The following is a 17093-nucleotide window of genomic DNA, read 5'->3' as shown; positions in this document are numbered from 1 at the left end:
ATATGGCCTTTCGAGTGTCACGGTTTTATATAGGGCTGCTAGAACATGTTAAAAAGTTAAAGTCCAAAAAGGAATACTAACAGAAAGTGCAACTTTAAGGTACTTTTTCTTAATGTATTTATTAACTATCTTATCTGGAACATTATATTTGCTTATAACAACATGAAAATAACATCATCCTGAAAATTTAATCGATTTTGTTGACATACAACAAAAACTATAAGACCTCAAAACCCATGGTTTGTTTGTTGAAACCTCAAGCATGATCATAGATGGCCGCCATGGAAAATATCTCCATAGAGGAGATGAACAATAAGTGCATTATTTCAAATGAAAAGCGGTAGTCTTAAACATTGTTCAATCTTTTAAGGTCAGCACATTTTATCTTCAAAAATTATTATATTTCATCATGGCATAAGTTTGGTAACATTAATCACTACCAATTTTGAGAAATTTGCTCCAACTCGAAGGTTATCTTTACTACATTGAGCAATACACTGTGTGCATGGAAGCCATGATGGTCCCCGGTTTTTCTCCCCCCCCTGAAATGGACATGGTAGTGAGAAGTGCACGGGAAGTGCATGATTTGAGATGGGCATGTAGGCTTAAACATTCTTAAATTTCTTAACATCCTACACATTTTGTCTTCATAAATAGTTAAATTTTATGAGTATGTAAGTTTGCTTGTCTGATTCACTCCAAATTCGGAGATAATTGCGTTTGAACACCTGATGCACGGAATGGTGTCACTTCAACCTGTTGTAGTTCTCATCTCATTAAATTTTTCATTAAAAAAGTTGATCTCTTCATGCAGGAAGGTCCTCTCTATTTACTGACCAAACAGGAAAAAGTTTGGTGAATGTTTTCTGGTGGAATCAGGAATTTCTTGAAACACCCTGATATAGGCCTACATTTGGATCAAAACAAGTATGTACGCCATTTAACATGCCTGGGATTTCTTGTATCGATCAGTTTCTCCATAGACAATACGTGTGTGAGTGCACGCACACAGTAAATGAAAAATCGTTCTAGTGGAAACTGTATTGAGAGTGGGCATCCCTACTATTAGTGGCTAGAGAATATTTGGTAACCCTGTTCATGATGTTTCCCTCTTGGCGCCTGATCCTGATTGCCTCCCTAATAGAGGTTATCCACTTTACTCATGTGTGACTTATAAGGCGCTGGTTCCTGTAGTATTCCTCATTCAAACCAATTGAATGCACAACCTCAGAGTTACCTGCATGGCTTTGGCGGGATATTTCGAAACAGTCATGGTTGCACGTGCAGGTACTTCTTTTGAAAGTCCTAAACAAGGTATAGCAATCGCTGATAGGATATGCAGCTAATAGAACACGGATAACCTCTATCTGTGTTTATTTCCTGTTGTTCTGCCTTGATCTGATACTATTTCTATATTTTACAGAATATTTTCAACCAGGTTCTAGCGCCACCATCGGTAGCAACTTTGAAAAAGAAGAAAGGTTGCCAGTCTTGAATGGAACTAGTAGTATGTCACAAGAAATGGATTTAATAGTATGAAATCCCATCAAATGCCACTATGCTATTATGAAAGAACAGAATGATAGAGATACAATACAATAAACGGAATTTATATAGCGCCTTAGCATAAGTATGAACAAAGCGCTTTACAATGATCTTAAAAGTACGACTTACACTACATCTTAGGCTACAGTAAAATGTACAACTTAATTAAAAATAAAAAACTTAGTTTGGAAACAAATAGGTTTTCAGATTAGATTTAAAAGTGGCCATACTATGTGAAGTATGAAGTTTTACAGGTAATTTGTTCCAGAGAGCTGGCACAGAATTGCAGAAGGCATTATTCCCATATGTTGTGTGAGTTCTTTTACATTCAAGCAGACTGCCATCAGCATGTGATCGTAGGAACATACCATCAGAAAATGTGTGAGATTTTAGGAGATTTTGTATATACAGTGGTGTTGTTTCATGTCTACTTTTATAAGCGAATGTGAGTAGTTTGTAGGTAATACGCTCATTTACTGGAAGCCAGTGAAGTTCTTTCAGCAGAGGAGTGGTGTGTTCCATACGGTTTGCCTTGAAAACAAGTCTGGCAGCTCTGTTTTGTATCTTTTGTAGTTTTTGTGTGTTTTTTACAGTTGTTCCATATAATAAAGAGTTACAATAATCAATTCGAGAAATAACAAGTGAGCGGACAGCATGGTTGCAAGTATCTTTATCAATATAACAGCGAATGCGTCCTATATTACAAACTAGGAAATACACAGATTATTCACCAACAGCCAAAGTCCCCGTATCGTCTGTTAATGAGGACCAGCCTTTCTATGAAGCACACGCTCAAAAATGCACACCCATTCTGCACCTGTTACCACATGTTTTTTCAAAGGACATTTTTGGCATCTTTCATGTAAACGCACAGGTACTTTATAGAGCTGATAATAAACCCTAATACAGCTAATTGATGTGCATATGATTGTTTATTCGGGAGTCCGAACAATCGTCCCTCATGAATATGCAAGAATTGTCAGCATACAAAGCACAGACTTTAACTGTTGGTAAATAGTCTGTATATTGTCTCTCATCTGTGGTAGAGATAAATGCAATAAAAAATTAATTAAAGAAAGAAACCCACTTATTATTTTCATTCAGATAGTTGTTCAAGAAGTGGACTAAAACAAATTATTCTATTTGTGTTTGAATTTCAGTATGTTAAGAGTCCTAGTGGTTATCGCCGTGGCCTTGGCACCGACGTGTCATGTCTGTCAGCTATGGTGTTCTTAGCACAGATTACAGTCTCATCTATCCTGGGTCCGCTCATGAATGCTATCGGGTCGCATCTTGTGATTGTCTTATTTGCATCCATCATGGCATTTATGTCATCTATAGTTGCTGCTGTTTTCGTCATATATGAGATCAAAGAGGACGATGAGGAAGAAGAGGACATTGGTGTGAAGGGATATGCTGGTTTAGGAGAGTCTGGGAGTTCAAAGTATTCAGAAAGTGATGATGATGAACAGAGACCATTGCTGATAAATTGATTTTTGTATCAATCCAGTATCATCAGTCAATTGGGTTATTCCATTTAAAATCCATACTACCCCTGTGGAAGATTTTGGAAATATCTTCCACAGAGGGAGTATGAATTTCAAATTGAAACTCATTCTCCTTCAGGGGAAGATTCAGGTTGAATCTTTCTCAGGGGGTGTATGAAGTTCAAATGGAGCTGCCTAATGTGCTCATTCCATTTGAAATTCATACCCCCTCTGTGGGAGATATTTCCAAAATCTTCCACAGGGGTAGTGTGGATTTTAAAGGGAATAGCCCATTGAGGTGCCTGTCATTCATCAGGACCTCAACAAAATGGTGTTTGTGAAGAATGTTTTGTGACCTGATCATGAATATGGGCTATATTTCATTTGAAATCCATACATCCGCTATAGAAGACGTGACCATAATTTCCAACCCAATGGGTGTAGATTTTTAATGTACTAGTCACCTGGGACTAGTCACCCATTTCTTCCATAGGGGGTGTATGAATTTAAACTGGAATAGCACATGCACCTCCTCATGTACATTGGTTGTTTTTGAGATGCGAGTTGATTTACCATTCAGATTGTGATCTGCTCCCATGAAATGAGCATAAAGTTGGAAGTTTTTGAGATGTTTCAACCCCGGGGTTTCAACTGTTGAGTTGCAATTTTTTTGTTTGAAGACATCTGTATTGGCAGTGGTGTGAACTGAAATAAATTGACAAGATCTTTATCATAATGTAAACAAATCTAAACAAATTGACTTTTCAAGACATTGTCCTGATAGTACTTGATCAGGTCACAGTATACAAATATTGACTGCTATGAGGGGCACAGTTAAAATTATAGGCCTGATTTGATGTCAAAAACATGATAGTCATAGTCATGATTTTGACATCACTGAGGGCCTATAATTTTAAACTGTGCCCCAAATATTAAGCAGTCAATATTTGTTTTATATACTGAATAATATAGATTCTTCTCATTTGATTGGTTAAAAGATTTCCTGAGCTGACAAGGCCTACAAGCTTTTAACTGCATATGCCTTGATTTTGACTGTAATGCACAGTGCATGCAAGAGCAAGGGTGCAGTATTTGGACCGATATCTACCGATTTCATATCTAAAACCCTATCATTTCTGTGCTAACATCATACACTGCCTAGTCTTCAGATCGTAGTAATTTGTCTAAAAAGTGACATTTGGCAGGTATAAATCCTTGACATGTAACAGATTGTAAACAAATTACTGCACTCACTACGGCGGTGAAAAGTTGTCGTCTGCAAGGAGAGGTCAAATTCATCACGAACTATGACCGCTAGTCTCTTTTACAACACTAATCAAAGCCGACCGAATAGTGGGTGCGTAATGTATACGAACGATCTGTGTATTCGGGGTTGCGACTATCCAATTATTTATAGGGCACAGTTGAATCTATGCCCCAGGCACAGTTGCTTATAACGTCATCTTCATAGAAAAAGGGGGCACAGCTATTTTCATGACTCCACTTTTAACCAATCAGAGAAATCTCTATGAGGTATATAATATATACTGCAAAATTGTATAATGGGTATAATATTTGTTTTTAAATCAAAGTTTTCCAAAAACATCTGCTGTATGTTTACGATGACCCAGTTTTTTATTTTTTATAATATTCCAAGTCATCTCGCAGCTGTTGGGTGCAGCATTTGTGCTTTTTGCACTTTGCGTGCTTGTCATTGGGGAACGTTTATGTGAATTTATGCAAGTGTAAGGACCCTCATTTTTTATGCTTTATTATACTGTGCATGCACCTGGTGCATGTGACTTAGCTTTCTGAACGTTTAAGTCCTATGTTGATTTAAAAAGGTCTATAGAATTGTTGTAGTCAGAAATAAGCCTCATAAGCAGAGAGATAGTTATGTTTATATAATAGTTTTTACTAGGAACAGAGGATATATACAACAGATGTGTGCTGTTTCATATTAGGGGGAAACAATTGGTTGATTGGTGTAACCCGAACAACCATTTGAAAAAATGGTGACTCAAACCTTTCTGTTTCCTTTTCAGAAGAAATTTCAAACATAACAAGATATTCTTGTGTTAGTATTATTTAGAAAATCCTTATATGCATATTGTGTGCAGGGTTCAAATTTGGCTGTATCGCATATATAGCAGTTTGCTCCACATTTTGAAGTAACTGCTACCCAATTTTGCATTTGTATAGCACTTTTTATAGTGGTTTAGTATATGGAAGTATCCTGATTATGATGAATTAGCCAAAAACTGCTACGCAAAATTTTTTAACAAATTCGAACCCTGATTGTGTGCATTTTTCCCATTTCAATATTGTGTGTACTGGGCCCCTTTTACTAAATACAAAGAAGAAGAAAAAAATCCAACCAATGAGACCTTGATTGTTTGGGCTGAGACCATTATACCTGACTATTCAGGTATAATAGTCTCAGGTTTGGGCTTGTTACCCAAATCAAACAATTTTTAAGGCCTTAGTTTTATGACCCTAAATGAGCATGCCCTCTGGTATCACAGCTGGATTAGTGCCTTTGAAAAGCATCATGAAACATAATATGTGCCCATCCACCATAAACTGGTCGTAAAGTCGGCATTTTCCATTTTGAGATACGATCAAAAACAGTATATGGATTTCTATGTAAAATATATTAGGAATTTGACCTTCGATGAACCATAACTTCACTTCCAGATGTCTGATGAAGCTGGTCAAGGTGCCAGTTTAAAGCTGACAGTGCATTCTTTTATAATCTGCAATAAACAGAAAATGATCTAGAGCCGACTTTACTACCATTTTGTGGTGGATGGTCACATATGATCAAGAATACATTTACAAGCAAGTACTAGTAGTATATGTGTAACAATCCCAAGTTCTGTACCTTTATATGCTGACACTTGTTACTGTCAGTCCATTTTAAAGGTACATTAACAGATTTTGAGTTTATTTTATGGTGCAATTGCATACGGAGTGCTTCAAAAGCTGAAGTTGAGGAAAAACTCATTTTGGCATGCCACATGGATCATACATACACCACGAATGAGCCATAAAGTCCGCCACGGTCAATTTTGCTTTTAGAAAATATATATCATAAGCTTTAAAATGGTATATCATTTGACTTCAAACGATATCCAGAAGCAGGGTTATGGTTTGTTGAACTTTGCTCCTTCAACAAAATGGTATACCTTTTTCGGTTCTACATGTGTCTCTTTTCCCACATTGCTGGTAATAAATATCAAACAGTTATAATTGGCAGTTATTTCAAATCATCCCCAAGTCAACAAGGTACAAGATTAAGAATGTCCTCTCATTGTTAATTGGTGGTTATACATACCTAAACAAAATACAATGCTTTGTAACCCACCACTTGAACAACTTGAACTTTAGCCAAAGACTAGAGCTATTTAAGAATTCTATAGACATATGTAGAAGCTCATTATCCTCTTCAACAATAGGATTATAGTTTAAAGGTTTGACTAGCGCTATCAAAATGAGACACATGTAGCACTAACTTGAGGTACCTATGAATACGACCTTCATGCACATTTTACACTGTAACAATTTAGGACATATGATTTACGGCTCATGCGTGGTGTACGGTCACATATTATCTGCCAGTGCCTTATCCTGCAGGGATGACAATTGAAACTGTACCTTATAATGTTATTAGGATTGTAGCTCTATATTTATACAAAGTAGACTTTAATTTAATCTAGCATCAAAATGAGCTTGAAACAATTTTGAATACCAAAGCCTTTCACAGTTTTGAGATGATCAGAATCTATACATAATCATGCCAATTTGTAAAAATAAATGTGTTGTTGCAATAGTAATATGTGATACGATCGAATATTGATTTTGAGATATAGCCTAACAAAGGAAATATTTACTTTTATTTACTTTTGTTTTGGAAACTCTTTTAATTGCTCATATCTTTGAAATTGGTTTTGTAAATGTAAATGCTTTTTACTATCCTATAAGAAACTGAAAATTTAATATTTCCGAGTTCCGACTGATTTTGCTTGAACGCATCACGTAATGTGACACAATCTGGTCCATGGGGGCTAAAGGAGGCATTTTTGAAAATTGAGTTACTGTAATTATTACATTATTTATACAATAGGCTATCATTTACTGAAAACACCAAAGGTCTAGCATATGTGGTTCTAATGTTATGAAGTTTTTGGATGTCTATTTTCTTTTGTATTTTATTGTTTTTTTAATCCATATTTTTACCTTTATCTCAGTTTCCAATTTGCCGCTTTTGGCCCCCATGGACCAGATTGTATCACATACAAAATTCAATTGACGATACCCACAAAATCTTTGACGTGCCTTTAGTTTAATCAGATCACATTTGGTCCATAGTAATGTGTAGTTTATAAAGTTGGATCATTTTAAACAAGTTTTCTCAGGCTGAATTAGAAAAGATATTGTGGTCTTCCAAAGATTCCAATAAATATGATATATTTTTTAATATTTCTAAAAATCTGAAATTATGAGTAAGAGATTAAGTGCAGTTAAAGAGAGGTTTCTATATTTTTTTGCAAATGTTTTAAACATCAGAGTATTAAAATAATGATAAATTTTGTATTTTGTATGAAGGATATATGCACATGTATAATAAGAGGTTTGACTATAGAGTGTTAAGCAGCCATTTGGGCAATGCTATTGAAAATGGGCCATTCCAGTTGACATCTATGGGTGCATGGATTTCATCTTAAACAGCCCAGTCTACAATCTGCCATATTGGATTGCCGTGCACAAGACCAAAATAATCTGCCTCTGGCATATTTGGATGAAATTAGCATAATAAATGTATTACATGCACATTGATGAAAGCATGGGCACACACAAAATTTGTGTTTGCAGGATGCATGGCCAAAAATTGCCAGGGTTGTTCGGTCACTTGGTGTTCAAACCTAAATAATTATTTTAGTGATGAAATCTTTTGTTTTCTCTTTTTTGCTGGCATGTTCAGTGAACCATATCTTCCATGGAGACTTTCCGCACATTTTGTACGAACAGCTCTCATTTTTCCTTCAATGAGCCACACACAAACATGGCAGACTGTCCTCAGCAAACCTTTTTGATAAGAGGCTGTCAAGATATGAGACTTGTGATGCAATATTACAAATTGAGTCAGATATCATAGATAGATTATGCTAGCTTTTTGTTTACTATTGTCTTAGGGACAATAAGTTATCATAGTCTAGTTATATTTGACATTGGATTCATTCTGTTTGACTGCATTACATTTGGCATGAGATCTGTTGTTTTGGGGGATTTAAGAGGTGTCTATTACCAATTTTAACTTTTTGGGAACAGTCAAATCGGGTAATAAACATGCTAAACATCCTTAGCATCATTAAATCGAAGAGGGTTGCAAAGTAGCCCTTTTACATCTCAACTACTAATGCCAGTATCAAAATGATTGTCACCCATCAAAGTTCAATGGAATTTGATAAGAATTTTACAGCATTTTGTTTGAGCCTAGTCCCATCAGGAGATATCAGGACCCAAGTGTGTCTCTGTACGGAGTGACCATTTTTAAAGCAAACAAACAAATGCTTGGATACACATGTAGCTTAATGAAATAAAAAAGGCTTAAAAATTTGGAATCCTTGCTGTTTCAAACGGATCGCATCGTCTATGGGCAGGAAAACCTATGTGTTTCACTGTGACTTATTTGACAATGCATGTAAAATCTTGTCATTTTGATAGGACACAAAACCTGTCTTCCTGCTTAAAGATAGTGATTTAATAGTTATGTGTGTTTTATGTACCATGCAAAATGAAAATTCTGTCAAATTTGACATTTTGTAACTGTTCCCTATGTGCCAAATTGGTCACAGTGAAAATGGACATATGTGACCCCTCGGCACAACTGAGCCCTGAAGTCGCCAATCATCATTTTTGAGATATTCAACCAAAATATTCTGCTTGAAATTAGCTTTAAAATGATGTATATCATGTCTATAGTACTTGACATTTAAGTAGTGAAAAATCAATAAAACAGTCACTAAATCCTTTGTTTGCTATTGTTTATTGTTAAGTTCGATGGAGCATATCTCAATAGTGGCACTGGCGACATCCGGGCTCAGTTGTGCCGAGGGGTCACATATGATGTTTTTCATATCTAGGGATGCCATGTTTTTCAGTCTTTTCAAGAAACATCACAAATTGATGGGTGCCAATCATTTTGATTGAAGTTGTGTTTAGAAGAATTTTATGGTGAAATTTGAGAAATCTTAAATTGATGTTACTTTATACATTATACCAAAGAGTATCATGAGTAACAAAAGCTTTATTGTGCTGGTATTTTTATTTATAGTTATGAGGCTGAAATGTAATTTTAATTGTAATTGTGTGCTGAATAATCATGTGCCTTAACATATCTCAGTCTGTATTTTATTGACAATTTTAAAAATGTTGCTTTATTGTTACGCTATTGTTTTAGGGATTATTGGTTTTGTGAATTTTGTCATTAGGAGGTTGGTTTTGAGTTGACTTCAATAGCAGTATTATTATTATTTTACACCGAGATATTATTATATTACACACAGACAATTTTGGTAGTGGTATGTCAATTCACTTCTATTCTATTCTAATAAGAATTGAGCCAGTTCATTTATTTGTTGGAGGTCAGTATCTTTTTTTTTTCAATGTTTTTTTGTTTTGTTTTTTCAATGGGAGGTCAGTATCTTGCCAATTTCCAGGCCAGTAATGAAAATAATCTTAAATTCCGCCCCAGATTGCGAGTCCCATTCACATGTACTATACATGTTTACATTTTGGTATGCCCTCTGTTGGTCTGAGATGCAACTGCAGGGCAAAACACCCTATACTGTACCATTTTTCACCCTGATGGGGCAGTGATGTCAGTGTATGCATTTCAATAGGGGCAGCTCCGAGTAGCTAAATGGACACTCAAAGTGCTGGTGTACGAATGCACACACTTAAAGATGCCACTACATAGATGTTGCGGATATGCTTGTGAAACAGCTGCCTTGACGCATTGACATCATTGCCACAGCGGGGTGAAAAATATTATAGTCTACATGAAGAAATTCATTTTTCTTTTGCATTAACTTTGATTTTAATACAAATAATACCAAAAATGTTATGTTATCAAACTTGCTTGCAGGTGCTACAGGCTACATAATATCACACAGTTAAGGGTTTGCAAGTTGCATTTTGAAAATATTTAATGTGATCTGCCATAGACACTCTGTATTACTCTGCCTTACATGAAACGACAGTGGGCATCCTGAATGTATTAAAACATGTGACATCATAGGTCAACTCAGATAGCTTTGGTGATTCATGATTTAAATTATTTTCCAGTGGTGTTCCCTGGGTTACATATACTCTTAATGTTTTGTGGTATCGTCCAGTTAGGTGAGGAACCACCTGACATACTGGTGACGGTGGCGTACCGGGGACAATTTCCAAGGAGTACAAAATTGTAAAATCGTCCTTATGACATGCTACCAGGGGAAAAGCGCAGGAATCATGTTTTAATGCTGAAATGGGTTAAAATTATGTTAATTTTGGCCTAAAACCAAAACACCACTGACTGGAGTTTTATAAATCAGGCTTAATTGTAATTTCTCAATTTCACTAGCCTGACAGCTAAGTTGTCAGCCATTGGCTGCCAGACTGTTGTTTAAGTATACCTCTCAACTGTACATACGTTACTAGTACTAACTTCTACTAAGTAGATTTATATAATTATGTGCAATGCAAATGTCAACAATTGTTGCTTCACTGATAATGTATATGCATTTTTGCATGGTAGATTTAAACTTATACACAGCACAAAATGATATTGTATATTTTTATTTTGAAATCTAAATTTATAACTTGACTACAGGCATCAGCAATTTGGAAAAGACGATGTGTTCAAATGGTGTCACATTATGAGTATGTATACATGGTAGACATTACAAAAGTGTTAATTTATAGTGGAGTTGCAAAGTTGCATTTTATAATTTGATGTACAATTTGCATTAGTAAGCTGCTCAAAATAAAATGTGATTATTTTTGTGTCAATTACATTATATTTGGCCCTGTTTTGTCTTTTGATGTAACACTGAACATTAAAGTACTATTTTGTCATTGAGTTAGTAGCCAAGAAGTAGCTATAGAGTGTTTCATCTCAAGTTGAGAGTAACACCATGTTCAGTCCCAGAACAACGCCAAATATGGATTAAAAGACCTTTGACCTTGGATGTACAACAGCATGTTATGATCTAATGGGAAACTGTGCACATCAACAAACACCATTTCTATCAAAAAGGCAACGTCTGATATAATTTGAAACCACATAAATTACTAGAGTTGGTTCTTCTCTTGGATTTGGACCAAGCTTTAGAATATCGAATGTTGCGTTTTGAAATAAAACAAACCAGAAATTTATCACCCATTGTAAAAGATATGACACATGTACCGAATACATGTACATACATTGGCTGACCTTGTGGATTTCCTGGCCCAGCCATGCTAACCACATAAGGAGATTATACGATTAACCTAGTGCAGCTATTGTCATAGCAGGGTATTATTATGTAATACTCCTGATCCATATTTGGCGTTCTCTTGGACTGATGTTGGATTTTGCAGTGGCAGATTCAAATCGCGCCCACAAACCTAATCCCGCAGGCAGGGTGTATACACACATCCAGAAGGGCGATTTTGTCTGCATGCTGCCGACGCAACCACACAGCGATCGAATTCGACGGTATCGCATCGCAAAATGCGATGCAATTTCCATCAACTGCTATGCACTTTTCCAAAATGCATAGCTAAAAGTGCTATACTGCTATGCAAACATGTGTTTTGCATAGCACAAACTGCGATGCAAAAAAATTGACTGAATTCGAACCCTGCAACCACATAAATCCACTGATGGTGCTCTCAACTTGAGACAAGACAAGACTATATGTGACATGATCAAGGGGAATGAGTCACATGTCGACCCTGGTCGAAAATGAGTTTTACACATGTTTTTAAAGAGGACATTGAGAGCTTTCAAGAACTGAAAACCCCATGTTGGTACAACTTTTCTTTGCAAAGTTACATCAATTTATCAATTGCTGAAAACAATATGAAACAAAAGAATTTTAACACTTTCTTTGTCAATATCTCAAAATCAATATTAGCGAAATCCGACTCATTTCCCTTGATCGTGTCACATATAGACCACAATACCATCATTAGGTCATCTTAAGAAAAAGACCTTACGATATCATGAGTTGTATGTCAGAGTGTTTCCATCTGGGGGTGGGGGTGTGTGTGTGTGTCCGTCAACAAGTTTGTAAGGCTTTTGGTTAAAATTTGGTCCCATATGAAAAGTTCAAATCCTATTGCAACCAAACTTAGGGTCATATTTACACTATGGGAACCTTCATCTATTGTTGGGGTTCAAACTTGTAAATAGGCTGAAAATACAAAATCTGGTCTCACATGAACAGTTCACATCAAATTGCAACCAACATGAGCCAAAACTGCATTTCGTGTAATGGCGGTGTTTATGGTCACATACTGAGTTCAAAGGTCATTTGAGGCCAACTTGTAAAATTGGCTGAAAATGAAGAAAAAAAGAGTGTTTCACAATAATTTTTTTTAATTCACATGAATATTTACTATGCATGGTGTTAACTACCCATATCTTTGACGACCTATTGCCCTCGCTAACTAGCAATTACAAAGATATCTCTTCACATAAAATAATCAGCAATCAGCAGTAGATAGTTACTTCGTCAATACTGCCATCAGCAGTAGATAGTTACTTCGTCAATACTGCCATCAGTAGTAGATAGTTACTTCGTCAATACTGCCATCAGCAGTAGATAGTTACTTTGTCAATACTGCCATCAGCAGTAGATAGTTACTTCATCAATACTGCCATCAGCAGTAGATAGTTACTTCGTCAATACTGCCATCAGTAGTAGAAAGTTACTTCATCAATACTGCCATCAGCAGTAGATAGTTACTTCGTCAATACTGCCATCAGCAGTAGATAGTTACTTCATCAATACTGCCATCAGCAGTAGATAGTTACTTCATCAATACTGCCATCACCAGTAGATAGTTACTTTCAGTCAATACTGCCATCAGCAGTAGATAGTTACTTCATCAATACTGCCATCAGCAGTAGATAGCTACTTCGTCAATACTGCCATCAGCAGTAGATAGTTACTTCATCAATACTGCCATCAGCAGTAGATAGTTACTTAGTCAATACTGCCATCAGCAGTAGATAGTTACTTCGTCAATACTGCCATCAGCAGTAGATAGTTACTTCATCAATACTGCCATCAACAGTAGATAGTTACTTCGTCAATACTGCCATCAGCAGTAGATAGTTACTTCATCAATACTGCCATCAGCAGTAGATAGTTACTTCATCAATACTGCCATCACCAGTAGATACCAAAGTAGTAGAAAACAAAGTTGCCGGGCTGGCAGCATGTTTAGATATCCATGAACCCGATATTGTCTTAGGGTCTGAAACTTGGTTAAACCCAGATGTGGGTAGTAAAGAACTATTTCCAGGTAACTACACAGTGATCAGAAAAGACCGTAAGGACTCGTAAGGACTCACACGGTGGAGTTTTAATTGCACTGAAAAACGGCCTTGTATTTACCCATAAACCGGACCTCGATGCAAATTGTGAAATCTTATGGGCTCAAGTGCAATTGGTAGGTTGTAAAACATTAACCATATGCTCCTTCTATAGGCCACCAGATAAGAAGGAGTCCCAGTACCTGCAAGAGTTACATGATTCATTGGCAAAGATAGAAAATCCTAATGAAGGGATACTCTGGTTGGGAGGAGATTTTAATCTCGGTGATATCAATTGGACCGATCAATCGATCAGACCTGGTCCAAACCCCAGGAGTGTATGTCAGCAATTAATTGACATAGCTAATAATTTTAACCTGGAGCAAGTTGTGAACAAGCCTACCCGTAATCAAAACATCTTGGATCTCTTCTTTGTCAATAATGAAACTCTTGTTGAGAAGTCATGTGTTTTCCCTGGTATTAGTGATCATGACGGAATCCCCATTATCACCATGAACCTTAGCCCTAAAGATGTAAGCAAAAACCTAGAAAAATATACCTCTTTCATAAAGCCAACTTAGAAGGAATGAAATGTGAGCTCAAAGAATTTGGTGATGAATTTGTGAAAAAGAACACACACGAAGAGTCAGTAGAAATTCTCTGGTCCCAGTTCAAAGAAAATCTGTCGTCCACCATGGACAAGTTCATTCCATCCAAAGAGGTAACCAGTCGGAATAAAGTACCTTGGATCAATAGTAAGGTGAAAAGATCTCAGAAACAAAAGCAAAGAGCTTATAATAAAGCCAGAAAGAGTAATAATCAAGAGGATTGGGACTTATTTAAAGAAAAACGTAAGGACACACACCGGGTGACAAGAACCTCCCATAGAAGATATATCAGAGATTTTTGCATGAAATCAAAAAAACAATTTTGGTCCTTCGTTAAGAACTTGCGCAATGATACTACTGGTATTCACACCCTCAAAAACCAGGGTGTCATGGAGACTGGTAATACCAAAAAGGCTGAGCTTTTGAACGCTCAATTCAAATCCGTTTTCACAAAGGAAAACATGACCACGATGCCTGAGTTTGAATTCAAAAACACTTCCTCTATTTCCAATATTGTGGTCTCAGTGAATGGCGTTACAAAATTACTTGCAAATTTAAATCCCAATAAGGCCACAGGGCCTGATTGGATTTCACCGCGTGTTTTGAAGGAGTTTGCTCCTGAAATTTCGCCCATCCTTGCCTTTATTTATCAAGCATCCCTTGATTCAGGGGTCTTGCCCAATGACTGGAAAAATGCAAACATCTCACCAATTCACAAGAAGGGGGAGAGACCCAAGGCAAGCAATTATAGGCCTGTTTCTCTCACCTCAGTTCCATGTAAGGTATTAGAACACATCGTTCATTCGCATATCATGAGTTTCTTAGATAAGCATAGCATTCTCACAACATCGCAACACGGTTTCAGAAAGGGCCACTCCTGTGAGACACAGTTGATTCAGACCATCCATGATTTTTCATATTCACTTAACAACAAAACTCAAACTGACGCCATAATCATGGATTTTTCCAAAGCGTTTGATATGGTACCGCACAATCGTTTACTACTCAAATGCTCTCAATATGGTGTTAATGGAAAAGTAATGGATTGGTTGTCTGCATTTTTAAAAAATCGCACCCAACGTGTCGTTGTGGGAGGAGATTTTTCCGGCTGGGCAAGAGTGGAGTCTGGGGTCCCGCAAGGAACGGTCCTGGGCCCACTCTTGTTCCTTATTTACATCAATGATCTGCCGGATAATCTACACTCTACCGTACGTCTCTTTGCGGACGATTGTGTGATTTACAAAAATATCAAGTCGTCGCAAGATGCCCATAGTCTCCAAAAAGATCTGGAGACACTATCATCATGGGAGAGCCGTTGGCAAATGAGTTTCAATCCAGACAAATGCTTTGTTTTAAGAATACCAGCATCTAGAGCTCCGATAATTACCAAATACAAACTTGGGTCTACCATTCTACAAGAAACCACTCAACACAATTACCTGGGGGTAGAGTCAGCAAGACCTGAAATGGAACTCACACATAAATAAGATAACATCCTCCGCTAGTAGAACACTTGGTTTTGTGCGTAGAAACCTAGGGGCATGCACGAGAGATACTATTAAGACAGCTGCATATACAGCTTTAATCAGACCAACACTAGAATATTGCTCGGCAATATGGGATCCATATTCAAAAGAACTCATACAGAAGGTGGGGAAAATCCAACGTAGATCAGCCCGTTTTATACACAACAACTACGACTGGAAAGAAAGTGTAACAGAACTCATACGTAAATCCGATTTGGACATGTTAAGGCGTAAAATATCAAGACTTTGTATCCTCCACAAGGCCATAGGGGGGCACTTAGCATTACCAGTGCAAAACTACTTACGGCCGACCCAGAGGCTCACTGGCAGATCAGCACAAGGAGCATGTATCGAACACCAAACCAGAATTGACAGTTATAAGTACTCTTTTGTCCCCAAAACTGTAAGGGACTGGAATAGCATTCCATCGAACATTACCAACATCCCAGATCCTGAACACTTCAAGATCACATTGGGGGACTTCGTCCGAGTACAGGATCGAAACATTCATGACATTAGGGACTAAAGGGTCCAAACAGCGCACACCACTATCCTATTGCGTTTTGTTCCTACGAGGAATGTTGCATAGTATCCAAGAAGAAGAAGAAGAAGATATTTACTTCGTCAATACTGCCATCAGCAGTAGATAGTTACTTCGTCAATTATACTGCCATCAGCAGTAGATAGTTACTTCATCAATACTGCCATCAGCAGTAGATATTTACTTCGTCAATACTGCCATTAGCAGTAGATAGTTACTTCATCAATACTGCCATCAGCAGTAGATAGTTACTTCATCAATACTGCCATCAGTAGTAGATAGTTACTTCGTCAATACTGCCATCAGTAGTAAAAAGTTACTTCATCAATACTGCCATCAGCAGTAGATAGTTACTTCGTCAATACTGCCATCAGTAGTAGATAGTTACTTCATCAATACTGCCATCAGTAGTAGATAGTTGCTTCATCAATACTGCAATCAGCAGTAGATAGTTACTTCATCAATACTGCCATCAGCAGTAGATAGTTACTTCATCAATACTGCCATCAGCAGTAGATAGTTACTTCATCAATACTGCCATCAGCAGTAGATAGTTACTTCGTCAATACTGCCATCAGCAGTAGATAGTTACTTCGTCAATACTGCCATCAGCAGTAGATAGTTACTTCGTCAATACTGCCATCAGTAGTAGATAGTTACTTCATCAATACTGCCATCAGCAGTAGATAGTTACTTCGTCAATACTGCCATCAACAGTAGATAGTTACTTCGTCAATACTGCCATCAACAGTAGATAGTTACTTCGTCAATACTGCCATCACCAGTAGATAGTTACTTCGTCAATACTGCCAT

At 37.0% G+C, this 17093-nt stretch overlaps 1 protein-coding gene and 1 long non-coding RNA gene across 2 annotated transcripts in view; both read left to right on the top strand.

The window, feature by feature from the left end:
- Positions 1-3661, top strand: part of LOC140157315 (membrane-associated transporter protein-like) — a 28384-nt gene extending 24723 nt beyond the window's left edge. Inside the window, exon 8 of the mRNA XM_072180459.1 lies at positions 2706-3661. Within this exon, the coding sequence (XP_072036560.1) occupies positions 2706-3038 (333 nt within the window). The 3' untranslated portion in view covers positions 3039-3661. The remainder of the gene's footprint in view (positions 1-2705) is intronic.
- A 3294-nt stretch (positions 3662-6955) lies between these two features.
- Positions 6956-11161, top strand: LOC140157318 (uncharacterized). Its single transcript, XR_011859666.1, has 2 exons — positions 6956-9679; positions 9732-11161. It is a non-coding gene; the product is annotated as an uncharacterized lncRNA (long non-coding RNA).
- The last annotated feature ends 5932 nt before the right edge of the window (positions 11162-17093 follow it).

This window comes from Amphiura filiformis, chromosome 7, assembly GCF_039555335.1.
Source record: "Amphiura filiformis chromosome 7, Afil_fr2py, whole genome shotgun sequence".
Lineage (NCBI taxonomy): Eukaryota > Metazoa > Echinodermata > Ophiuroidea > Amphilepidida > Amphiuridae > Amphiura > Amphiura filiformis.
This window is presented reverse-complemented; position numbering and strand designations above follow the sequence as displayed.